Source organism: Osmia bicornis, chromosome 6 (assembly GCF_907164935.1).
Source record: "Osmia bicornis bicornis chromosome 6, iOsmBic2.1, whole genome shotgun sequence".
Taxonomy (NCBI): Eukaryota; Metazoa; Arthropoda; class Insecta; order Hymenoptera; family Megachilidae; genus Osmia; species Osmia bicornis.
In genome coordinates this window covers 105,879-133,855 of record NC_060221.1, presented here as the reverse complement: position 1 = coordinate 133,855, position 27,977 = coordinate 105,879, and the positions used below count along the sequence as shown (strand labels likewise).

At 37.1% G+C, this 27,977-nt stretch overlaps 1 protein-coding gene across 7 annotated transcripts; it reads left to right on the top strand.

The window, feature by feature from the left end:
- The first annotated feature begins 390 nt into the window (after nucleotides 1–390).
- On the top strand, nucleotides 391–27,721 carry LOC114873115 (transient receptor potential cation channel subfamily V member 5). 7 transcript variants are annotated; one of them, XM_029181072.2, is made up of 14 exons: nucleotides 391–2,256; nucleotides 4,034–5,242; nucleotides 6,258–6,483; nucleotides 10,325–10,440; nucleotides 12,960–13,196; nucleotides 14,232–14,383; nucleotides 20,246–20,462; nucleotides 21,436–21,597; nucleotides 22,147–22,344; nucleotides 22,826–22,935; nucleotides 23,845–24,176; nucleotides 24,688–24,942; nucleotides 25,222–25,570; nucleotides 27,289–27,721. In XM_029181072.2, exons 2-14 carry the CDS (start codon nucleotides 4,418–4,420, stop codon nucleotides 27,464–27,466), a joined length of 3,357 nt encoding a protein of 1,118 aa, XP_029036905.1. In that variant the 5' UTR covers nucleotides 391–2,256; nucleotides 4,034–4,417; the 3' UTR covers nucleotides 27,467–27,721. The 7 variants fall into 7 exon arrangements, with proteins under 7 accessions (XP_029036905.1, XP_046142104.1, XP_046142103.1 ...); XM_046286148.1 differs by having other exon boundaries at nucleotides 2,944–5,242; XM_046286147.1 differs by having other exon boundaries at nucleotides 391–3,188; nucleotides 3,343–5,242.
- The last annotated feature ends 256 nt before the right edge of the window (nucleotides 27,722–27,977 follow it).

Sequence of the window (27,977 nt, the reverse complement as noted above, 5' to 3'; positions counted from 1 at the left end):
GACACCTGAAGGTCGCATGTACGAGCCGTTATGCCGTACGTTTAGCAATTATACGAGCGTGGTGGAATACAGAATACAGAATACAGAATACAGAATACAGAATGGGAAGTTTCATCAACGCAGCTGTGCCTGTTCCGGTGAATTTTCCAGATCGCCGGCGATTTTGCAAATTTGCGTTTCACCAAACGACTGCGATGTTGTTTTCATAATATTTTAACTTTTTCCATCACACCAGTGGATATGGTCCGATTTACTCTTGTATCAATAACCTGCATATCCATTTCTACATATATTGACATTCAAAAGTTAGAAAATTATTTGAAATATTTATTTGATACAGATTTTATTTTCCTACTTTTTATTGAAACAAAAATATTTCTAAAATTTTAATTTATATTAATATTTAATTTACAATTTGTAAAACTTCTTGATTATTGTCACACCTTTTGTACATGCAATAGTTAATAATAACTGATAGAAAATGAAAATACCAACGGAAAGAGATCAGATGTAAAGTACATAAAATAAAATAGTATGGGCAACGTTGAATCCATCGAAAAATAAAATAAAACAAATTTTTTTATTGATAAGCAGAATCCTCGTTAATTCTAGGATATCCTGTAATAACGCAGGATCAATTCACTTTCTGTATTGTACAATGTTCCGTTCCATTGGTTCGTTGAAGTCGTGAAATTCGAGCATAGAATAAATCGAACGATCATCAGTTCCCGTGGATTTATTTCGTTGGGAAGACTAGGCACAAGCGTTAATTCGGTGTCTCGTAAACAACGCAGGTCGCGCTCAAATGTACGGGGATTTCCGGTGTTTTATCGATCTCCATAAAGTCTCGCGTAGATAGTATGTCCGCTTCACGATTCTGTCGAGAGAATAATTTTTCCCTATGATTTTATTGCAATGACAGTTTCCTTGTGTTGTTTTCTGCTTTTTTTCGTTCTTTTTCTTTAATATATGTATATATATCTTTACTACGTAAACATTTATATGTCGCTTTTATCGGACACGCGATTCTGTTGCGTGTAGAAACGAAGAAACGGCTCGAGATATATCATTTTAACTATGTAAATACTATAAGCATTACATTTAACGTGTCGATTGTCATACAAACGTTGTTATAAAAATTTCATTAGAGAAATCAATTTTCTTCCACTTGAAACACCCATTTCTCACGAACAATGACCATAGTCGAAACAAAGTTACATTTCCCTGTCGTTCGAATAAATGGTATATAAACATAGAATGTACTTACAATACATAAACACACAAATAAGAGATAAACGGCTAAAGTGGTTCAAGGAATAAGGGAAGCAGTTCCGTTGCTCAATGTGCATTTTCATCGAATTAGTCTCAGTCTCGTCCCGACGTTGAATTTATTCGCTCGACTCAAGATCCCCATTGGGACCTCTATTCAACTACATGCGCGATGAGTTGAGCAGATTCAAGGCATTCTTCAGATACAAATGTTATAGTTAATAACTGAATGGTTCTTATCACAACCTTTTTCTAGAATGAAAAATAATCGTGTATAATATAGTACAATATGTATACAAAGTACAAGTACAGATACATTGTACTTTTTATAATAAATTTTTGATTTATTGAGGTGTAAACATAAATGATTAGCAGAAAAGTTATTTACAATAAAAGAATAGATTGTTAACTGTAATTAAAACGAAAAAAAATCAGCTAACAAGTGTTCATATTTGCAGAATTTTCATAGAAACTGCTAATTGCTTCACTAATTACTAGTAGCAAACAGTTACTCGAAGTTTCTAATAATAATAGCAAGTTGTTAATACAGCGCAGCGTGCTCTACAGATAAGCTCTTTTTTTATTTTAGTTATTTACGATGATAAACGAGTTTCTAGAAAAAAATAGTAGCTTCCGAATAGTAGCGATATTTATTCACGTTGCAAGACATAACAATAGTCGCGTGGAGAATTGTCAACCGAATATTCTTTAGATAATGTGTCGACAGTCTTGTCATTATCAGTTACTAATGGTGCAATGACAGTAAATGCGATCCACTGAGACTGGTACCACAGCACGATTGTGCGACGCAAATGTTGAGTCATCGCCGCTGAAAATATCGTAATAACATCGTCCATATATGTATACACTTACATTTACGTATTTCCTCCTTCAACATGAATGTGAATGGTATACCTGCAGAAACGATGATGTGTTCAGAAGATTCGAGAGCTCTTGAATTGCGCTATTTGGTCGAGGAAAACAGAAGTATGTATAATAGATAACATATGTATATTGGAATTTCAACACGAACTAATAATCATGTTAAATGCTGTGTGGGGGTCATCGGTGATCGGTGACCGAATGACAGATACTTGAATAATTAAAAGAAAACAACTGAAAAATATTATTTTAAATAGTATCATATTATTATAGTAGGTAAAAGTGTTTCCCTACGTTTGATTGATTTTCTACGTTCTCGATATTTCTACGAACTATGCATTATCCGGCCGAAAAAGATAAATACACTTCCATCGGGTTAAATATATACATACATACATACATACATACATATATACACGCTTCTATTTCATTGTTCCACGTGCTAACGCGTGTACAACGAACGACAGACGTGTACATACATACAGGTGGAGTGATTTACTCTTATTCATCGGCTGAATGTCAATTTGGAAAGCTGCTTTCCGGTTTCACCATTCATCGAATCAACGACAAATAACGTTGCTTTTGAATCATGCGGCCATGGCAAACCACCGCGGCACCGAATGACGTTATTCAACTTCTTCCGAGAAAAATTCGCCGTTGAGCTATTATCGCGCCGTGTTCCTGGAACGCGGAATAATTCTAATAAACAGTTGATCTTATTCTCGTGAAAATAATTGGCTCATTGTTTTTGCATTAAAGTCGTAGAATTTATAGAGAATTTCCTTTTATTAGTCAAATATGGACACACACACACGGTCTCAGCATTAATTTAACGAAGGAGTCGTCATGGCATTAGTTTGATGGGTGGTGGTGATAGATAGTCATGCTATCGACACATTGTTGACGCCAGGCACATATCTCAGGGGTGAGACATATCATGCGTCGACAATGTTTCGACAATGGCAGCGAACGTGTAACAATACTTCTGGATGACTTCTGGATCTCAAGTTGAAGAATCCATCAGCAGCGATAGCGATGTGTGTTGAGATATGCTTTACGGTATTTTTAGATCAATGATCAGTAAATAATATTTAGTTGGTCAGTTGATCGATTAAAAAAATGATTTTTCATTATTTTTATTGATTCTCTATATTTTCGAGGAAAATAACATGAATAACAACCCTTTTCCAGAAGCGTGATCTTATCAAAGAGGATGTTACATATGTTCCGTAAGTAAATTGGTATTCCGCTACGGCAATCTGGTGAACTTTTCGTATTCCTCGAAACGCGTGCTCTTCCCCGTTTCTTCAATGCAGCTTTTCTCGCATAAACATAGAATTTTGTACATATAGGTAAGTAGGTACCCTTGACGTGTCTTGGTCTTCTTCTGATGCGATTACGGGTACTTTTAACCCTTTCGTTACTAACGGCAAACATAGACATTCGCCTAGTAAATATTACAGACGACTATGTATATCGGTTATACTTGAATATCTGCAATAAAAGATAGGTACCTTATTGGAAATAAAGTTTTCTGAAGAAAATTATTTTACATTCATTTGTATAGTAACTTGGATAGTTTAATATTATTTATTATCTCCAGTTGTAGAAAGCAATATAGTTGCTTCTTTTTAAAGTTATAACTGAGTTTTCACTGTTATATTCGCTTCCAATCGGGTTGTAAAGTTGAACGAGTACCTACATAGGTATACCCAGACGTGATTGGGGTATCTGTGCTAAGGTCGAGCGAACAAAAAGTGGAACGAACCGTACAGTTATTTTCTTAAAAATATAAACATGTAAAAATAGCTCGATGAGAAATACCATATTATATGTACATATACGAGTACACTATTTATGTACGATATACATATGTATGTAGAGAAAAAAGAAAAACTATTTTTTGCTAAACTAAAAACAATAAGTGTACCAAGAGAGTTGAGGCATCACCCAGTGACCCTACCGTGTCTACCGGAGCCAGGCACTGTTTATAGATTACCTGCCGGTTGTCGGTTGCTATAGCCTGAAAACGGTGTGCCACCTTTCGTCGGCCTGAAGGAATATCTCAAGGACCGTCTCCGCACGGAGTCGATCGTGGTTAGCCATACGAGGGCGAGGGTTACCGTTCAAACATGGGAGAATCCTTGTTCTTGAGGAGAGCAGAGAACACTCGAGGAGGATCTCGCTCGGCTGGTGGCTGATAAGCGTACGAGTGGATCGAGTGTGGACAAACGTCAGTGACAGAGTCTTAAAGAGGGATGTCTGAATGGGTGGTGTCTGCTCCTGTCGACGAGATCGCGGTAGCCAAGTTGACGCTGGCTCGATCCTCGACCGTGTGATCAGTCAGGCGAGCGACGAGGACCAATGTCTATTATATCGTCTGGCGAATTACAAAAAGAGTGGCGAACTGATAGACGCGTATAATCAGGGCGGCCAATCGGAGGTGGAAAAATTGATAAGGGAACAGTTCGGTGTGCTGATGTACGCGAACGGGAAGGGCCAGGTGATCAATCGGGCGGAGTATCTACGCTGGAAATTCCGGGACCTCGAGCAAGTCGTACTTCCGATAGAAGCTTCCTTGTCACGGCTCGATCCTCTGGCACAATGGAACGATCATCGGGCATGCTGGCAGATGCAATACAGAGGCTCCTTAGGAGAGACCCTCTTGCATGTTCTGATCATATGCGATAGCAGGTTACACACGCGAGTGGCGCGTATCCTGCTCAAGTGCTTTCCACGATTGGCTATCGACGTGGTCGAGGGCGAGGAATACCTCGGCGCTAGTGCACTACACCTGGCTATCGCGTACAATAATAACGAACTGGTGCAAGACCTTGTTGAAGCGGGCGCGATTATTTCTCAGCGCGCAATCGGCACTTTTTTCCTACCCAGGGACCAGCAACGAATGAACCCGGCAAAGAATACGGATTACGAGGGATTAGCCTACTTGGGAGAGTATCCTCTCGCCTGGGCCGCCTGCTGCGCGAACGAGAGCGTTTATAACTTGCTCCTCGATTCCGGCGCCGATCCTGACGAGCAGGATTCTTTTGGGAATATGATACTACACATGGTGGTAGTCTGTGATAAATTGGTAAGTCTTTTCTCAATGGGCTTGAAATTTTAACCCTAGTCCAAATTACCTATTCTAACCTATTTTTAATTATCTTCTATGTTATTTAGGTACCTATCAGATAGGTGGTACTTAATTAAAATACATAGTTCAAGTGTCATACTTGATAAATCGTTAGGTTGCCAAAACCTTTGCTTTTTTTTTTTTTTTTTTTTCTTTTACAGGAGTGTTTATTAAAATTTATAAAATAATAATTTTTAATCAAATTAAAAACTTTTTGCTTATTCCCCAATCTTCTTTCCAAAATTATTATTTTCAATTTGCTGTACTTGGGTTTGAATAATTTATGTGACCGCTTATGTGATTTTCTTATTAGATTCGATTATTTTTATACGGAGGGTAACAGTATACATACAATACATATGTACCATATATGGAAAGTTACCCGTGTATGGTATAATGGAAAATAATGCAGTAGCTTATCAAGGCAAAGTTTGTAACAGTAATTAGAAACAGAGTTTCGAATTGTTTTTAATTACTTTGCTTCATTTTAATGGATGTTTTATAACCACGTAGCTACCTAGGTAATAAAATATCACACTCAAGTACTTTGACCTGTATTTTTTAAACGAGAATGCTTTGTTTATGGTGACACCCGATATACCTTGATTGAGAAAGGTCAAAGAGCGAAGGTTTACATGTTTTTCATCAACTACATAGTTGCTTATGTAATGTTGTAACGTAAAATAAATTGATACTTCAATATGTATTGAAAACTGTATCTAATAAAATAGATTAGTATTATATCTTAAAATACTTCTAACGATAAGAATAGAAATTTATTGTTTCTATTAGGTATATCATTTTGTCTGTTTGAAAAGACTAGTAGGTACTTGATGAGTTGGTTGAAAATAAATTAGATTGATTAGAATAGAATAGAATAGAATAGAATAGAATAGAATAGAATAGAATAGAATAGAATAGAATAGAATAGAAGACCGTGGAAAGTTGATAAAAAGGTGGTTGTCTAACGCAGGATATGTTCGGCTATGCTCTTCGACATCCGAAGCTTCCAGCTCGCAATGGGATCGTGAACGCGGCTGGACTGACCCCATTGACGCTCGCCTGCCAGCTGGGTCGTGCAGAGGTCTTCCGTGAGATGTTGGAACTGTCTGCACGAGAATTCTGGCGCTACAGTAATATCACCTGCTCGGCATACCCCCTCAATGCACTCGACACGCTGTTACCCGACGGCAGAACAAGTACGTCGTAATGCTAATCGAATTACACGCTTTCGAGAATCGTCGTCGTCGTCGTCGTCGTCGTCGTCGTCCTGGCCTCGTCGTTCACAAGCCACGCTCAAGTGGCCACTCACTTTGTGACGTGTCTTCGCATAATTGTTAGGACCCGTGGCCTTAAGTCGCTGCCGAGTACACTCGCTAATGCTACGTAATTGCCCTACCTTTTTCTAATCACGATCGAGATCGACGTTTCTTTGACGAATGTAGTTCAGATATGAATTGATCCTTTGAAAGATGTTCGTCTTGCATGCTGATACGGGTTTGTTGCACGTTGCATTGATAATTTATTTAATAGATTACTCAACTGCTTAATTTTTTTTCTTTATTTTTGGTCAAACCACCGAAAGAATTCAGCTAATTCAAGTACACGATCGAATTATTTAGACGATCGAGTGGTTAAGACCGATTGAAAGCCTAAGTAAATCTGTCTGTAACGCTAAACAAATCACTTCAGATTTAATCACTTCAGGGACTTAAATTTGTTTATCAAAAGATTAGATTATCGAAGAGGAGCTCGATATCCCGTCGTCTAATTTCCATGAAATTCATCTCCGTCAGAAAGGCGTCGCGCGTCGCGCGTCGCGTAGCTTAACTACGATCTGCATCTAAAGGGACTTTAGGCAATCGGACTTTCGCGAAATTGCATCCAAATTTCCGATTGTCTCGTTTCGTATCTCGTGTAAAGCGTACTATCGACGAGTTTTCTCGACGTTTAGGTGATTCATAGCTGAGAACAAGGATGCCTGGAAGATTGTGCAACGACAGGAACCCGTTCCACATTGCTAGCTGGGGGATGAAGAGAGGACGAAGGGTAAGAAGGAAGACAAGGGAAAGCGGGTCGTTGCAGGATGCAATTACGGCCATTTAACGAAGTTTCGAGATTAGCCGCGGACGAGGAGGAGTCGGGTGCTCGCGTTTCATTTAGTTTCGGAATCCATTATCCTTTCACCCACCTCTCTCTCTCTCTCCTTTACTTCGTTCCCAAGCATTGCCGTCTTTGCCAGCACGGCGTGGATGTCATCCGATGGATTCACCGATAGCTCAACCGAGACGAACCAACCGGAGCGAGAGAGGGGTAACCCTGCTGTCAGTATATCAGAAGGGGGTGAACTTTTGGCTTGCACCCCTCTACGGGTATGCTTAATTACTGTAAGCCAAGGCCAGCCACCCAGCCAGGGTCCGTTAGTTAGTTAGCCCCAACCAACCCGCACTTTCCTCGCTCTTTTCCCTCGTTTCTTCTCTTCTTTCGCGTTTTTGTTTGCGCTGGAGCGAGGAGATCAAAGATGGACGGTTCATTTTCCGAAGAATAGCGAAATTTTTTTAAAATCTGTCGATTCTTCTTTACTTTATTCGCAAGCTAACGTAAAGTTACCGGAACACATCCTTATCTCATTTCTATTTGATTTTAGACGAGAGCTTAGGAGAGCAAATGCGCAAGATATTCCACGAGGGGAGGTAACACCTTTCCTGTGCTAGAAGTTTACCTGATCGATCCTTCTGGTTATTAATGATTAGATTAGGTCAAGATTAGGTGATGATAATTTATAAAATTTGAGTAATAATATTAATTTAATTGCGCAAGGGGGCAGTGAATCGATGAATTTTCTGACGCCACTTTGCCATCGACTTCCCCCATGAAAATCCATCGGGCGTGTGCTGCGTTCATGGGGACAGAGGTTTCTGATACAATCTGCCGCTCTATTATATCAGCAGCGATCGACTTTTGATGTTCCCTGATGGAATTAAGCTCGGAAAGATAGCTTAAATCGATTATGGGGAACACGGATGGCCGCCTCTGCTAAAACGTTAATAATTATCCGAGCACAGCACTTAGGGATGATGATCGGTGATAGCGGCTAGCGAAGCGGCAAAGGCAAATCGTTATTCAACTTTGGTTCAACGTCCGTTTTTGCGGACTGGTCATCACCATAGATCCAGAATAGTTTGAAGAGAAATGGTGGGGAGAGAAGAGAGCCACTAGTCACTAGACCGTCAGGGAAAACTTCTCAGAGGCTGCTCTAGAGTTAGATATAATTACGAGTTGCGGTAACGACCATGTACTCCAGTAAATTCGCCGTCTGCGCAAAGTTCGGGTCCCCTGTTATGTCCGCCGCGCGCGCCGCGCCGCGCCGATCTAACAGTATATGTACCACGTAAAATTCAAGATTAAACGTTCAAGACTATCGTGGAATTCGTGCTTTCTTGGAATACGAGTATAGGTACTACCTACTTGGGTACGAGTGCCCAATTTTAATTCATAAATGTGAATTACTCGTAAACTACTCACTGTATGAAAAAATGGTTAAGGTAAGAATCCAAAGGGCCATAATCTGGTGTAATTAGTTTTTTTGATAGATGGATGTGTAGAGGTCATATTAAAATTACAATAGAACTGTACGAAATTAGAGATTAGATACCTAAATGAAATTGTGGTAGTTTCAATTAAATGGTACGAAATGCCTAATTGTAAATGGAGTCGGAATAAATCTGCGTCATCTTTTTTGAATGCACCTTCAAAAATTTAATAGCATCTCTAGAGAGATAAGAGTGAAATATTAAAAAATAATTTACGTTTTTCGGATGCAATCTTACGATGAAACGAAAGGAACAATAAAATTGATGAAAGTTAATTTTTCATTTATGGTCTCTGAATCGCTCTAACCTATGTATATGTATACAATACATTCCGCCTGTGCCCGATTTGCTAGTATTCGCTGATTTGTAACGTTTCCGAAAGTGCATCTGCTCTAAACGGTCTTCGATACGATATTTATTGCAATCGCGTTCCCACGCATTTATATTGCATCCGTTCATCGATAAATACACGATAAATGTATAGAGACAGAGGGGTACACCGAGGACGTAGCGGGGGTAGTAGAAGATTTGGAGAGCTGACAAATATCGAACAACGGCCAATGAACTTTGAACCGTGTCACTCCCTGTATTGATTATCGAACCTTGTTCACCTGACTTCCCTGGTAACTTTGGCCAAGTTTCGCGTATGCCCCGCGATCGGATTCGTTTCACGGCGTGAAATTCTTCGCGATGCTCTTCTAAGGCTCGATCGCGTTTTCCCAGGCAAAGCTGCTTTCACGGTGGCTTAAAGTGTCTCGAAAGTTTGCGATTTCATTGAATATACAGGGTGCTTTCGAAAAAGGTGTCCATTCTTTGCCACGATACAAAAATATTTCTTTTTTTTTCGAGCTATATATACCATTAACCACAATACCAGCCAACAATACTAGACTATTGCAACAGTAAATAGTTAACTCTGATAGTCGCAATTATTAAAAAGAAATGATAAAGCAAGGGGTGAAAGAAACTCAGCCTACAATTATTTAATATTCTTCTAAATTGGTCGAAATAGGTATTGTACAGTATAAAGTAATCTTCATCCCTACAGATGATTCACTCTCTAAATACTTTTCATAAAACAGTGATTACCGCCAAAGCCGTTTATGTGTTTGTTTAACGAGAATTCAAGTACATCGAACTAACATTAGTTGACTTTCGGTGGTTCGCGGCAAGTTGGACTGGTGGATTAACGATTCCGAGGAATTCTTCCCGGTACGGAAGCCACGTAAACTTTTATCTTTACATGCAAGAAAGTTTAGCACCGCACGTGGCATGGTTACAGAAAAAGCTGGCGGAAACTTGTGCATCTAATATACTATATGTATGTATGTAGATATACATATGTATATATAGCCGCTAATGCAAAACCCATAATTATCGCGGCAGAGTGGAGCGTAAAGTGATGTTCCATTAACCTGAAACGGTCCCCGCCGAATTTCTATTTCAGACTGGAACTCGGCGCTATTTATCATTCTGAACGGTACCAAGGAGGAGCACTTGGACATGCTGGACGGTGGTATTATTCAGCGATTACTCGAGGAAAAATGGAAGACCTTCGCGCGGGTAAGTGCGCCCACGTGACGATATCCTTCCTCAGTTCCTTTGCGCCTTTGCGGACATTTTTCATTGCTTTGCTTCGAACAGAATGCGCTTTCTCGCGCGCGGAGATGCTACAGTAGCTACAGTGTTCTTCATTAATCCTTCAGCCATCAACTATATTTCTCCGATCAAATATTATAATAACTGTCTACCAAGTAAATTCAAGGAAAATTCAAATTGTATCTTGTTAATTATAAGATAATAGATAAATGCGTGATCGATGCGTGCTTCCAAAATCTGATATAGGTATTAAATCAAAATTATTTACAAGGCTTGAAATTAAATTCACGATCTTCACGTTTTTTTTAATTGTATTATTTTTCAGAATTCCAAAATTCTGAGTAATAAAATAGTAATAAAATTTCATTATGCAAACAATTTATACTATTGTTAATTAATTCTATCGATTACCACCTATAAGATAAATATTTGACAGCCAATTAATCATTAAATCAACATAATTATCAATCATATATTGAACACTCCATCCTATCGAATATTTCTATTTTATCCTTCAAGTGGACGTGTACTTGACATGCAATAATAATTGACATGCATATCAATCGTACGTTCTAATCATTCTTGGGGGGCTAAGGAGTATACAGAAAACGTTGATCGCGTGTACTTATTAACGCAGCAGCATTTCAAATTAATTTCAACGATTATTGACTGACATCGAGAAGCGTTCGAATGACGGAGTGATTGTCATCTGAGTGTGCTCGACGCGAGGACGATCGAGTAGCATCGACGACGATGCGACCCGACCGCGACGCTACGGACGGTTTTCTACAACCGTTGAATACACGCGCGATTTATCTCTATTCAGGGCTGGGTATCTCTATTCACCAGGATATCGGCAATCTCTGAATGATCTCGGCAAGATGCTCGTCGATGTCGTACGGTTGAACTGATTGCGGTCATAACCGTATCTCCAATGGGCTGTTCCGTACCTCCAAAGGGTTAACGAGCAGACGTCCTTAAACCGTTCATACATTTGCAGTGAACGATTTAATGCAAAGAACAGTGTTCTGTGACGAATAATATAATCAGTGACGACGCGCGACGCGACGCGACGGTTTGTGTCTTGAAATCGAGGGTGTGCAAATTTAAATACATGAAAATATACTCAATATAAATTAATATAAATTCAATATAAATTCTTGACTCTTTACAGGATTATCGTAACGGCTTGTTACCATCCAATGTGAATACTGATTAATTATTCTAAAATTGTCCTAATCTCTGTGTACAATATCACGGTATAATTGCTCATTTGACGCTTGTATGCTTGTATGGTTTGAATCTGACCATAATTAGTACCACAAGTGGGATTCATTATGGATGTTGCGACGTTATAATATTCTGTTGTACTTATACAGGGTTTTCAAATTAATATAATTATTATTCCAATACAAAAATTCCAATACAAAAAATTATCAGCAGAAACAAATAAATGAAAAAAAAAATTTGAAATCGAATTAAACTGCCAAGTATGTGTACAAAAAGACATACATACCTATGTCTTTTATTAGCTCGAGCAGGCATTCTGCTTTTTGTCTTCAACAGGGAAAATTTTCAAACTAATACACGCGTCACGGGGTGCAGTATATTATTTCCATTGTTTCGCATGAAAAACCCAGCTGGCAGTATTTAAATACGGAATTTTTTAATCAATTCTACGCGTTTACGCTCCGTTAACTTTGTAGACGGCCATTTTAAAAGCCGTTTCGGTTAACAGTTCTGTTAACTGAAATAAATCAATATAAATTTTTCAATTTTAAGGAATAAGTGTCATAGAATTTTGGGTAATAAGCATCTACCGCTTTCATCATAAGATCAAAAGTCTATAGCATACCTATATGTACATATTTAAGAAAAAAAATTGCATAATTTTATTTGCAATGAGAAATTTCTTGACATAAATCTTTACGTTTCTAATTATCACCTGAAAATTTTCTTATTACACGCCTGCTATTTTGAAACATAAATGCTTTATGCTAGACGGCCATAGCCGTCCGTAGTACTCAATACTAGTTACATTAGACAAACAATTAGGTATAGTTATCCGCGAAAAAGGTGCAAGCTTTTAAAAACAAAGATGCCTTTCACCTACCCGCACTGCAGGCTTCCCTGTCCCGGGCCTCAATCAGCTGACTAGGCTATCCCAAGGCCCAAAAATCTACTGTTACTCTTAACGAAGAAAGGCCTACGTTGCCCCCGATAATTGTATAGATAATTGACGATCAGTTTTCAATCTTGGCCTCTTGTAAAAAGCTCCTACCGGTAGTGGCTTAACACGGTAATTGGGTTCTCAAATATCATATACATATGTTATAGAACGTTGGAACAAATGTCTTTTATACCTCCTTCACTGTTGCTCTAATAAATTATAGAAATAGTACGGATAATTATTGACCCTCGTACTGCTACCAACCATATCCCGGGCATCGCTAGTAATCAATGTTACCGTTCTCCAATAAAAGTTACAGTTCCTGAAGCGTCTGATCATCTTGGTATTTCACCTGACGTCGTTATCCCTGGCTGTCTACTTAAGGCCCTCAAACGTCGATACTGCTCTTATGAAGTGGCCAGAAGAAGTAACGGAAGTTGCTCGCACGATAGCCGAGTGTATCACGGTGATAGGCGTCTTGAGTTATATTCTGGTGCAATTAGGCGGTGAAATCATCAACATTGGTTTACTGTCGTTCCTGAAACAGTTGGTAATTTTTCAATACTTAACTTTTTTATCGGTCACTTCCATACGGCTAAGTTACGGATAATAAACGCGTTGCATTGTAGAAATAAATTCATATATTACACTGTAAGTGTAATAGTTTTTTCGTAATCGTCTTTTAAAAATCAAATTGTTACTATCACCCCCGGTTTACCGTATAGGTATTAGGTATGTTTAAAATACTTGAAAGTAACGATTTATTGTTATTTTGGATTTCAGCTTTTAAACATCTTTGTAATAAATAACGTGGCGATAAATCTTTCTAAGCGGGCTACAGAACTTAATCGTTTTTGAGTAGTTATAAATTCGTTAATTTCACAAATTTCACCATAGAATTTATATGTAGGTACATTTTCGAAATTGTACAGTTTAAGAAATTGCAAGAAAAGAGATCCATTTTTTTTTTCAATTCGAACTTCTGTGCTAGAATATCTCCGTCGTGTATGTAGGTAATACATAGGTACTTACATACATACATTACCAAAGTACAAGATGGTATCTTTCTCACAATATATCATTGTTTGACACTTTGTCTACTAAATTGGATCTACTATCATAGGATCATTAAAATCCACAAATGGTTGTTTTATCGTTAATAACCCTTTTAACATCTAACGATAAGGAAGTTTGACATTCAAAAGTGTTAATTACACTTTTTTGATTAATTACAGTTTTACAGTAGTTTTAGTAGCAGTATAATTCTAAAATAAAATCCGATAGTTGTGCTCGATTTTTTGTGGAAAAGCGTAATAATGAAGTTATCAGAACACTGGACGCGTAAATATCTTTCTAATCCCTTACACGAGCGTATATCATATCATGACACGGAACGATTAAAACACAATGTCGCGTGGAAGATGGAGATTAAATTATTAAGTTCGTTTGCGATGCATTCCCTTTGCCACGGAATTTCATGGCCTATCGATTCCTCTGCGGGAGGCCGTAAAGTAAAGTAAAGTAAAGTAAAGCGTGCAAGAATACGTGCCACCTCTGACGTTTCACTTGCACATTTGCCTTTCAGAGTCACGAGCCTGCCAAGCTGATATTCCTGATCAGCAACCTGCTCATACTCGCGTGCATTCCGTGTCGTCTTGCCGGGAATAGGCACGCCGAAGACGCGATCCTCGTCGTTGCTGTACCTGGTTCCTGGTTTCTTTTGATGTTTTTCGCTGGGTAAGTATCCATATATGTACATACTCCCTCTACTCTTCTACGATCAATATTCTACTCTTACTTATTCACAAACTGATTTTATTAGCAACAGGTAACCTTAATCCTTTATAGATTTTTACAAAGGGCTTTTTAAAGTAAAACACCACACTATGGTGACTTTTCTCTGACAATATTAAATAATAAATGCAGATGCCTTTTTCATGTGTCATGTGTGGTACTACCACTCCAATATGCAATACCATTAACTTTCACCAGTGTGTTTTGTTAGCAATGTACAATTACATTTATTATACCTACTATTACTTATTTCTTTCTTTGCATTATTATTTAAAATAATCAAATGTTTGGAATTTTCGAATTTATTTACATACATTCTGATTTTCAAATAAACTTATTTGTAATTTATTTGGAATAAATATTCGTTTCTTTTATTTCTTAATTTTGTTTTAAATAAAAAAGTGCCCAACTGTGAATAGTATGTCTAACTAAAGATTGTGTTACATACATATATGGTACATACCCATGAACCCCTCTGTCATCAGATTTACACAGTTCGCGTTTTATTATTTGATCATTACACCTATACACCTCGTTTCCATGATAACGCTTAACGATCGAATATTCATGTGTGTCCGTTTCATTAACCAGGCCGCGTTTGTAAGTGAAAATTCATCTGATACACCGGTTTCATTAATAAAATATGAATTATTAACAGCGTTGTAGTAGCTTTTGTTAACAAAACGCCGGTTAATGAGCGAATACCTATATGGGTTCGAAATTCCGTCGGTGCAGCTTGCGAACTTACGACAGAAATATTTATGAAGAATGATAAAAGAGTGCTCGATAAATGTTATGTGCTTTGGACACGCAACATCGGTTTATTATACACTTATTACTCAAAATGTCACACAACATATTTTTATTGTACGTCCTAATTTTGTTTAAAGAAGACAAACTGCTTCTATTTCCAGGAAACTATGATAATTCGAGCTTAGCAAGCGATGCAGAGTTTAAATAACATTTTTAAGATTTTTAAGATATTTATCAGAATTAATTTGAGAGGAATTTTCAGCAGAATTATTATCCAGTAAATTTTTTGTATTATTGAAAACATGGAATTTAGCTTATCTACAATATATTTTAAGGTTCAACGTTTGGCGACCTCACGCGAAGAAACTAAGAAATCTAATACCTACTGATAGCAGGGATGATCTGGGTTTCAAGTTTTTACGTGGAGCTTACAATTGGTAACATAACGGGCCCTCTTGTTAAATACGGGTTCTGATTTTAATTAATTAGGCCACAAATACCAAGAATTTGGGGAAAATACAAGGAATTTTCCCAAGCTATCGATTCCTCGGAGTAGGGCGGACCCTTGCTTGGTGAGAAGACAAGAACAGCGCGATAGTCAAGCAGCAATGCTGACATAAAGTCAATTATGTATACCGATACCATACTATACGAAAAATATAGCGATTTCGTAATTCAAAGATTTTCAGCCGAATCTTTCAGCTGAATTAGCCTTTTAAACTTTATAAGAAAACCTAACAGCTCAAGAATGAAGAATTATTAATTACATAATTGCGAAATGCTGTTATACAAAAATCGTGATATAATTCTATATAGACTTATTATATTATTTCCTTTACCATCACCTTTAGAATTATTTATTCCACAATCAAATATAAAATTTAAACAAAACTATATTAGGTATATCTAACAATAAAATCTACATTAAAATTACTGAAAATATAGTTTCGCAGATAAAACAATCGCACATGAAACGTAAAATTTTTGATTTAAATACATCAATTTAAATTTTTATCAGAATCTACCATCGCAAAATACCTGAATTCATCATGGGTCACGTTTCAACGATAAAGCGTACGCGACAAAAATCCAATTCAATTAAATTTTACACCTGCCAATTTTCGTACAAGTCATTCTGAATATACCTATGTACGATTGAAAAAAAAAACAACAAAATTTCATAGAATTTGTCGTATGAAATTCACTCGAAGCGTAACGTATTAAGCCGATGAGAGACTTTCATTTTCGCTCGATCGATGTACGATCAATCGGCAATCAATCGGCAATAGAACGTGAATTTCGAGGGTGATTTTCACGAAATTCCGTTCGTTAAATCCGTTTGCCGGTGAAGCAAAAAGGAAGGCATTTATAATCGGACAGACGATAGGCGCCTCCGCATTTCAAACCCCTTTTTTACGTGATTTACGACGAGATAATGCCGGCTATTTCGCATTACCATGCACACGCCTCTCTTGGCAATCGTTTTTCGCTTGTGCGCCTCTACGTCCTTTCCATGGCCACTTTCCTGCAGGTATTACTGCAGAACTTTCAGCTCCTCTTTCTTCGTCTCTACGTTTCATTGCTCGTAGACGACTTCTTTTCTATCCTTCCTGCCGTGATTTCAAGCCGAAAGCTCTTTGACTCTAAACGATTTCGACGTCACTTTGACGAACGTCTACGAGATTGACAATGAGTGGAATTCGGATAAAAAGGACATAATACCTATATATTGGTGATCACTTAAAATTGTTATTAAATTTTTATTCTCGTCATTTAAGAGGACGTTTTTAGAATTTCGATGTGATTGAAAAAGGATAGAACTGGCGATATCGATCATTAATCCTTTCAGTGAAGCCTGGGTTTAATTGAACGTAATAAGGGTTGAAACAAATGATATTATCCAGCATGAAGCAGCGCGTCGAAAAAGTATTTTCTTTATTGGACCAGTATCCACGTAAAAGCGTCTGCATTCCCCCTACTGTAATTATTTAATTATTGTCCATCAGGCTCCTCTTTTGTCTCGAACTCTCGGTTGAAGGTGTACAGTAAATACATACATACAGGTTAGTACTTACTAGGGGCGTAATTCCTCAAAGGCTTTCGAACTCTCACCACCAGATTTCTTGTCCTCCATAACTGCTGCCGTTCACTTGGCAATAAGCCATCCGTTGCGCCTTAGATTAATTTCCCACGAAATTTGACAATTTCTTCCTCGTCTTGATTGAAACACAACTCGCAGAATGTAAATTGTGAAAGAGAGTATTCTTAAATTGATATTTTTCAAAATATGTATTTCAAAAATGAAGTCAATATGGTATAAGAGAAACAATTAATGTTAGATTAAATGTAATAGGTATATTCCATTTTCTAACCCAATAATGTAATACATTCTATTAATCTGTTGGTATTTAATATTTAATAGGAGAAATGATCTCTTATTCTAATATAAAAATAATCAACTTGGATGTATAACAATTTGGTTACGTTTCCACTTACCTAACGAGGAAATATTTCAAATTCGTCGGCACGAAAGCATCGTGCCTAGACTTCTAATTATAGCCACATGAAGCGAACATAATTATTGTGGCTCATCTACCCGAGAAGATGCAAACCCGCATAGTTTAGATTCACAAGCCTAACGAGGTATAATCCTCAGAGACCGAGAAAGCGAGAGAACGAGTGAGATAGTAGCATAACCAACCAACCAGGTATGGTATGAATCCGAATCTCTACCATCCAAGAACCTAATTCGGATTTCTGAGCTATAGTCGGTCTGACATAAGCTCGGTCCGGCAATTGGTGGAACTAAACCGATTCTCCAAACAGTGGATCGCTTGTTACAACCAATGCAAACCCTAAATCTAAATCCTTCCTCGAAATCGAACCATTCGATGATAACGTGATAGATACCCAATCAGGACAAATCATATACCGATTCTTAAAACAAGTGATATAATTAAAATCTATGAAAGGTACTTTTTAAATTTTCATTAGAGGTGCAAATAAAATGTTTATAAAAAATGATTTTTATTAATTAGTAATTTTTTAAAACAACGAAAACATTAGTCCCTCCAGCATTTTTAAAACATTTACATAAGTCGTATAGGTCGATCGGTGTACCAACTGGTATTGTTTCGATTTTATTATTTTCCACGGTGACTGTACTTTCCCTTGAACTTAGTTAGCAGTGGGAAAAAGCGAAGATTTATGAGTGTCGGTAACTCTTGACAAGATAAGGTCACCGATCGATTAACGGAAGCGAGAAGGGACCGAGCTGTCGTTCCGCTTAATGGTAGCTCGATCGATGCTTCTTCCACTGTGTCATTTCTCGATTGGTTTTCCGCGACTCTCTCCTCTTTCAATCTGGTTGACACACAGCTTAAAAGGAGAAAAAGGAAGAAAAAAAAAAAAATCTTTCCTCCTCTCATTGCTCATTGAGAGTAGGAAACACTTTCGCCATTGTAGACTACATTTCACATTATCCAATTTCACATTTGGATAAATTGTTACTTGAATCTAATGATTCATGGAACGATGAGAATGCTGAGCAAAATATTTTTCCAAAATGTATATTGCATATTAGTCAATTTTACTGAAACTGGTTTAGCATCAAATCTGCGCTGCATATCTGCCTCGAAACGCGCGATCCTTTAGTTGGAAGAGATCATAATTATAGCCTGATGGTGCTGATGGTGCTGATGGTGCTGATGGTGATAGAGCAATTGCCGTGAATTATGGTGAAATTTAATGTGAAATCCTTGGAAGCCACGAAATCCATTGCAAATTTAATGCGACCACCACTGCCATTCGATTGATTAACTTTAATACTACCTTGGACCATGCCGTCCATGTATTGTAATATCTTTTTCTATTGAAAGTTTCTCCTTGTTCGTCCGCCAATTAACAATCAAGCAATTTTAATTAAAAATTATTTTAATAATATCTTGTTAATTAAAATTGAGGACCTTGCAGCTCAAAGGGTGTTTGTTTTTTACCATTTTTACCAAGTTTAAGTAATATAGAAAAGAAAATGGTAATAAAATGGCACTATAACATCAGCTATTGAATTGATATTATTCTTTATTTTTATTTTTGACAAAATGTTTAGAATTAGGTAAGTACGTTAGAAGTTGTCAGAAAGGGATCTGCACCCATCCTGCTACAAGAACATCAATTCAAAATCCTTACAACCAAGTTCTTATAGTAACGTTTCGTGTACCTAAGTACATATAAAATATTTTTTACTGCTTAATATGACAAAGTTCCAGCTGCATTTCGACGGTATTTCGTACGTGGACTTAAATTAATCTATGTATGCCGGCGACAAGTTCACTAAGCGCGCGCTATAATGCCAAGTTTGACTAAAATGCTAATATGAAAATTCTAATTCAGAATTGTAACGTGTTTTAATAGATAAGGTAATTTATGCAATAGGAAATTCCTATTGGCAGTGCGAAGCGTCAGTTAGGAAGGTTTAACCCTTTGGAAATTTAATAAACCGTTCGCATCGACAGCTAGAAGATCGTTGCGTTTGTAATCGCGTTATGTACTCCGGAAGCAGATGCCAGTCATTGCATTCCTATCCTACGGACCACCCACCATTGAATTGGTCCATGACACGACTATGTTCGCTGACAGTAAATACGTCCAAGGATCGATATCTGTTGCAGAATGCACGGATACCTCTAAACTCTAAACTCGAAAAGGAACATCGATACTTGGTCGATATCGGAGCATCGACCTTGTTAACGCAACGCAAAGCAAAGCCTCCTTGAAATAAAGGAAAATAGAAGAGAGAAGGAGACATTTTCATTTTATTCTTAAGCTCTATAAATAGTAGAAAAATATACATATAGTGTTAATGCAGAGCCAGTTTTCAGAGGCCACGCCTCTTACCTCCCGTCACTCTCTATGCCCCGCGCGAGGGCCTGACGTTGAGGCCATTGAGTCGGTCGAGGCAGGAGGAAAGGGGCGTAGCCTCTGAAAATTGGCCGAAAATTGGCCGAAAATTGGCCCTGAACTGTACCGCACATCGTTTGACTGTTTTAAAAGCGCTATCCGGCTGACCGGTCCATTCGTCACCATGGTCTACAGCATGATAACCGGCGACATGTTGACCTTCGGGATAATCTATATGGTGGTGCTGTTCGGTTTCTGCCAGTCGTTCTACTTTTTGTACAAAGGCTTTCCGGGAGTGAAATCATCTCTCTATAATTCCTATCACTCCACATGGATGGCACTGTTTCAAGTAACCCTCGGCGATTATAACGTAAGCCCGACTACATATAAATCATCCTTTTATTCCCCGTGTTGCCGTATGAAGAGGCCCTCAGGATCAATTCGAATTTGGGCCTTAGAATTTTAGTTTTCGTTATTTTTTACTTATTTTAACAACTTTTTTCCCACCATTTTCTCTCTCTTTTTACATTTTGATATTTGAAATTGTAAATCAGACTATAAAATAATGTTTTATGAATGTTAAAAATAATAAAATTATTTGCTCCAGTATATAGAGTTCAATATAGGTACATACATCTTTATCGTATGTATCTTTATTGTCTTCTATTTATTTCGTTTGAAGTCGCCAATTTCTATTTAAAAAACAATTTAGTTGACAATTTTAATTACAGTACGTGTATATACTCGTATGTATGGTATATACACATGGTCATCTTCACAATGGACATGGACATTCGTAAATAACATTCACGAAACATCCGTTAAAAATCATTGCTCGGTTTTACGGTTCGCCTAACAATTTAGTGAAATGTGTTGAATTAAAAAGCGGAGGAACGGGGTTGCGTTCGAATTTCCGGTCGAAAATCCACGAAACGATTCTGATGGCCGCGCACTTGCTCGTGACACGATTTTTTTTGCCGATTCGCTGCATCATGCACTTTATTTTTCAAGCTGCTTAATCGCTCGGGTATCAAGGAATGTTATACCTGTTTCACAGTTGTACATGAAAAATTCCAACTATTATATCCTAGAAACTATTATATCAGTCAGATTAATTGAAGAAAAAGAATTTAAAATTTCTTGTTACTTTTAATCATCCATAAATATTAATATATTTATAGTTTTGCAAATGTTTCAGATTAAATTGTTGAAAAATTTTCTCATTGTCAGACTAGAAATAAATTTTTCACAGATTATAATGAAAATAGTATGAAAAGTTCGAACTTGTGTTATTTTTGGTATTTAATTTATAGTAAAGAAAATAATATAATTGTTTGTTTCAGTACACAGACCTCAGCTACACCACGTACCCGAATTTGTCGAAGATGGTGTTCGCTATATTCATGGTATTGGTACCTATACTACTACTGAACATGCTAATTGCCATGATGGGTAACACTTACGCGCACGTGATTGAGCAAAGCGAGAAGGAGTGGGTGAAGCAAGTAAATATGTGCTGAACGATATAATTAACTGCTGATCTCGGGAACTAACGTGTTAAATTGTTTGCTATCTTTAGTTCACCTACTTTGTGCCGATTCCACAGAAACTCCTCAATAAATTGAGGAATTAACAGTTGTAGTATCTTTACAAAACAGAAGGTTTCATTAGATTGATTCTAACAATATCTATGTTAATCGCGTCAAGTCTATCACGTGTTAATAATTCTACAAGGATTTATTATTTTATTATTTATTGGAAATGAAAGAAGATATAAATTGTTCAATAAAGAAGACTTTTATCGATTTACATAAATAAAAACTAAATTTTGTTAACTAAATTTCATTATAGGTACATACATATTTATCATAATAATTGAAAATTATGTTAGAAATATGTTTAATTCGAAATGGCATACAATTTTCAGGGCACATTTTCTCTTTTCAAGACACTGTCGTACTTTGATATTTCTTTTGTGAAATATTTCACAAATATTTAATAACGACCTTCTTCTAGAGCTGTCGATAAAATCATTAGAGTTTAACTGCTTCCAGTGGGCGAAAATCGTGGTCTCCCTGGAGAGAGCGGTATCGCAGAAGGATGCACAGAATTATTTGCAAGAATACAGTATTAAACTTGGGCCTGGTGATGACCCGAACAACCCAGCATCTGAGCAACGCGGCGTTTTGGTGATTAAAAGTAAATCGAAGACCAAGGCGAAGCAACGAAAAGGTGCTGTGGCTAATTGGAAGGTAATGCTCTTTTTCCTTTCTTTTTATTTTTATTTTTAAAATATGTATCGAATTTTCTTTGTAAATACTCAACAAGGTACTTTCAACATTAGTATCATTCGATTATAAACTTATCAATTTTTATGACATCACAAAGAAAAAAGAGAATTAATCAAGAATAAAAAATTTCCTACACTTATTAGAAGGTTCGTTTCGGCCTCTACGTGCATCATTTCTCGACAAAAATCTCGGCTACTCTTTATGCTTCAGTTAATCCGATCTTGTATCCCAAGCTTTTCGTCCTGTTAGAGAGCCTTCTTGATGAGTCTTTCAACAGGCCCAGGATGAAACTCGTAGAATCCAAAACCGGATTTACTGAAGGCCGAGATTTTTCTATTATCTGTGAAAAAGCTATTATGAATCTTATATTTTTAATAAAAAGAGAATTCTTAATTTCTAGAAGGAAGAATTAGCAGATCATTCTATAAATCTATGTTTGTAGCGCGTGGGAAAAGTAACAATCAACGAGTTAAGAAAACGCGGAATGACAGGAGAAGAATTGCGACGAATAATGTGGGGTCGAGCATCCTTTTCTACACCAGTTAGAGCAAGGTAATAATACTGCTGAAATATTTTGTTTTTTTATATATTTTATAGTACTGTAAAATTTACATTATGATAGAGATAATCTGTGAAGCATTGATTTAAACATATCAATGCGAAACATATTTATTTCGTACATATTTGCAATTAGACTATGCTATTATTTGTTCTGTAAATATAACGAACTTATTATCCAGCAGAAATGTTCATTTAATACAAAATGTGAGATATCACTTCTAGAGTTCGAAATGTAAGGCCGATATTTTTCTGCTCGTGGAATCCACATGTCCATGTCCATGAACATCGTGAACATAAATTTCCAATTGTCGACCTTGCACGGATGATTCAGAGCGTACCACGACGATGCTTTTTATCACCTGTGTAATTGCTTGCCCGTTTCCACTTCTAGCAACATTAACTTTCCGAATGGTCTGGAAACTTTAACCGAGATGCAGAATAAATGCGGAACAATAAAACTGTTGACTATAGTAGAGAATTGATTTCTCAGAATCGAACCAATAATCAATTATATGTATATTCTAGTACCTATTATTTTATTTTACTTTGTAGAATTAAAAAATTAATCAGAATATGTAATCATTGATATTAGCAGTTCTAAAACGTTTCATAAATGCTTATCATTAGAAAAGGATAATTCAAGAATTCCAGTACCATCAACGAATGTATGTTCTCTATGCACATAGGAATTCAAGAGAAATTATTTTGTAGAAAATAATAATTGTAGAAAAAAAGAAGCGAATTAACATGTACAGTATGGAGCAAAGTGGACATCCCTTGGGAAAATGGCGACATAAGGGAAGTAGGAATTTTGAAAAGCCTAATTTTGTCGATATTAATATATTAATATATTAAAAGTGATTTAGAAAGAAAATAATTTTCTTTTATTTGCTTTCACAGTCCAAACCTAGCCGAGCCTGGGGTATCAGCGGTGACTGCTGGTTTCGGGGATGCATTAACAGCAGCCTTGGACGTTATGGCATTTGCCCATGACTTGGACATCTCCACTGCCACTGGATCGATTCCAACTAACATTGACGTAAAACAATCGAAAGCAAAAATTGCCAATGATGGAGAAACAAAGTTGACAACGAATAATCAAGATAAAGGATCGATAAAAGGGAAATCCGTCCCAGAGATCGTGAACAAGCAAGAAAATGATAAAACTGAGCATGATAAAAAATTTAACGAACCTGTGGATATTCAGGAAAAGAACTTGAAGAATGCGAACAGTGAGTAGAAATATGTATTCTTAATAATGCACGGTTTGTAGAGCATGAAATTTTTTATAATCGCGGGCTTCGAAAAGTCAATCTATTATACTTTTTTAAAATATGCATCTTTAAGAAAACGCAAAAACCCGAAATATTTTAGCATTTATAATCTCTTATAGTGCGTGGCACCGAAGCACCGCAATGCGGAGGGTGAACTTTAAGGAGGGTATTCTCATTTGCAAGCGAGAAGAAAGTGTTTCATTTGAAAACTTTCTTCTAACAATAAGAAGATATTTACAAGTTACTTATAGAGAAGTTTACTTTGATCGATACTGTACTTGTTATTATATTTCTCTTTTGTACAATTAGAATTAAAAGAATAAATGGAATACATGGAATTGTTGAATTTTTATGTGACAAAGCGTTAAAGTGTCTAACTATATGTACATATTGTCTACTATTACTATTGTAATCACAATAAAAATTGGAGGCAGAAAAATTTCCAAGTATTTTTACTTGTTTGTCTTAGAATTAGGTTCGAGCTTGACTGAAAATTATCAGGATCCACTGTTGGAACTTGTGATTGCCTCTGAAAGTACGAATGACTCTAAAATGCTATTGAAAATAGCGGAACGTGCTGCCAATGATTTTGATTCGCCTGCTAATCCAAAAATAAATCTGCAAATTTTGGAACAGTTCACGATGACCAAGATACCGATGGAGGAACAAGTTACCGTCAAGAAGAAACAATATTTCATTGAATCGAGTGATAACGATTTTGGTGGTAATTATGAATTTTTCCTTCTAATTCTTATACATTTTATATGTAAATATTAATATCTTTGATATATTATTTAGTATTTATCATTCAAAGACCCAACTAAATCATGAAACGTTCCTTTGAAAAGATAATGTTTACATAGTATGTAACGTCTCATGAATTACGCTAGTGAAGATCAGTGTGCATACGAAAAATAGAATTATCCAAGATAAGTGTTGGCACGCGATCGATAGAGCAGCAAGTGTCGCGTTGAATTTAAGAAAATTGATCGTCTTATCGCAGGCGACAACCTGCTAGGAACGGTTGCCCGTCTCCGTAGAATAAGATCAGCTAACAGCAGATTTATCACGGCACGGAGACGTTCGCGGCACACCGATGACGACCTGTCATCGACGTCTTCCGCATCCGACGACGGCGGCGGCGACGGCGGCGACGGCGGCGACGGAGGAAATCCTCGATACCAGCAGTTGCGCAACGAGCCTGAAGAGAACCCATCGAACCATCCAAGTGAAACCATCCTCGACGAATCCATCGAGACAATTAAGTCGCAAACAAAGCAGAACGATGTTAGCTGTGGATCGAGAAGTAAAGCTCATTGTCAGAAGCGTCGACCAAAAACGGCCAGAAACAGGTATCAGATTATTTTATAAGCTTTTCTACATCTTCTCAATTCTGAAAAATTTAACAAGACTAACATACATAAGAGGAAAGAGAAGCGGCAAATTAAGGTCGGTCTTCTTTCAACGAAACTCTATCCGGCAGAGAAACGAAAGCATAGAAAACACACAATTTCCTGCTCCGACTTGGAAAAGTAATTACAACATAATAGTCGTCCAGAAAGGGTTTCGTGGCGTTCGTGGCGTTCGTGGGGTTCGTGGCAAGTCACACAGACTCTTGGAAACACTCGGCTGCACAATAGCATCGACAATCGATTGTGTCGACATGTTGAGACTCGTGGAACACGCAATATTGGAACATAGATTTCCCATTTAGATTCGTCCATGTTTTCCTCTGTCGCAATTTTCTGCGGAACTTTCGCAGCCACGTTTCCTCCGTCTTCTTCTTCTCTTCGTTTTTCTTTTTTTTTATCTAAATCCTCGACCGTGGGCGGAATTAAGATCGCGTTTCGAACTCTCTAGAATTGTGCTCTTACCACGTAACACTGCCAACCATTCGTGCAACCTGTATACAATGATTTCATTGTGACGATTAATCGTTGCTCTGCCCCGTTGTTCGAGGCTACGACACCTCGAACTCGAACAATGAAACGGTACGCTTCGTAGAAGTCACGAAAGTGTTGATAAAAAGAAAAGCAAGAACTGGGACACGTTTTCGAGACAAGAATAGAGCTCCTTGCTTCGAGGAACGGTGAGTATTTAGAGATCTATATAAGATAGCGAAAATTTTATCAGGAAAAACGGGTCTAAAAAGGAGTTTACGGGAATATATTTTTCATCCTTATATGGGAAGATTTTCGACTAAACGATGAATAACGCTCGCAACATGTAAATTAATGTAGTACTTACACTCGCGATCAAATCAGGCTTCTCTAGGGAAAATGGCAATACAGGGGAAACAGGAAATACGTGTCCGTTATTGTTGTTGTTGTTGTTGTTGTTGCATCTGATTTCACTGCAATCTGAATTATTGTAATTGGCTGGAAACGATAAATTATCAATCAATCGGTAGTAATTCTTTTTCAAAAGTATGTACGAGGAAAATGGAAACGGTCATACACGAAACAATTTGATAAAAAGTACTGAGAACAACTGCAGGATGATATGGGTCACGAGAGAAAAAATGTAAACGCAGGAAACAATCAGTTATTACAAAACAAATTGAATTGTTTGCTTCGTGTATGTCAAATACAAAATTAATCCGTTTGAAACAAAAAGAAAGAAAGGAAAAAAAAAAAAATGTTGGACTTGTACCGTGATACCTGAAGGGAAAAAATGTCTTTGTGGTAGTGTACAATGAATATCTATTGAAAAAATGATTTTTCTATATTTATGGAATTAATAGTTCCATTTTATTTTCCCCGTTTTTCTTTCTAATTTGTCTTATTTGACATTTGGTGAATTTTTTTGGCATTAATATTAATTACCGTCAATTATAATCAATTAACATAATGAATTAACTGATAAAATTATTCTTGTAACCCTCCATAGATGAAACGAAAGTTTCGAAAAAAAAAGGAAGTTTCCGGTAAATCGCAATTTAACAAGCATCCCATCCTGCCGAGTTCACTGGGACATCCTGTTCCTAGTTCCCCGAAACCATAGCCGCTTCTCCGATTGACCGTTGGTTTAATGTTTAATGGTATTCTTGTTCTGCGCAATTCATGCACAGGGTATCGCCGAAGGAAACGGAGGATTCCGGCGAAAGGAGAAGGGAATCGATCGAGCGGAATAAGGCGGTTTCACCGGCGACGTCGCCCACCGATCCGCTCGAACCATGGAGCACACGCGGCATTAAAGACATGAACACGATATTGGCTTGGGAGGAAAATGTGCGGGACAGTCCTTAACGAAACTTTACGATATTATCCTCGACATGTTGGCCAAAACAACGGACGTTGTTTTTGCGGCGACGCGACGCGACGCGACACGACGGAAGCTATCCATTACCACGGAAATGGTAATCGAGGAAATTCCGCTCTTGATAATAAATCTGAAGAACCAATGGATGCTCTGTATGCTCGTTTAAAAATTTTCCTCTCTTCTGAATAAATTTTAGTAATATTGTTGATTAACAATGGGATACAATAAAAGGATACAACGCAGTAGGGATTTGGAATAAATAAACTAAATAAATAAAAAATTTTCTAATTAAAAAATCTACAAATACTTGTTTTCTTTTTTCAAGTGTACCAAGTACCAAGTGTACTTACGTAGATTTTAATTTAATTTAATTTTGTATTTCATATTATTTTCATTTACTACATTTTACACTGTTTCTCTAAAATTATTATTGTCCTTCATATTCGTCTTGATAGTGATCGCTACTTGTTGACAGTGAAAACAAAGATTGATGTGGAA

Excerpts from the sequence above, each read along its gene's own strand:
- LOC114873115 (XM_029181072.2), top strand. The coding sequence starts at position 4,418 with ATGGGTGGTGTCTGCTCCTGTCGACGAGATCGCGGTAGCCAAGTTGAC. Across the intron at positions 6,484-10,324 it reads GTTACCCGACGGCAGAACAA|ACTGGAACTCGGCGCTATTT; the intron begins GTACGTCGTAAT and ends TTTCTATTTCAG. Across the intron at positions 25,571-27,288 it reads CCAAAAACGGCCAGAAACAG|GGTATCGCCGAAGGAAACGG; the intron begins GTATCAGATTAT and ends ATTCATGCACAG.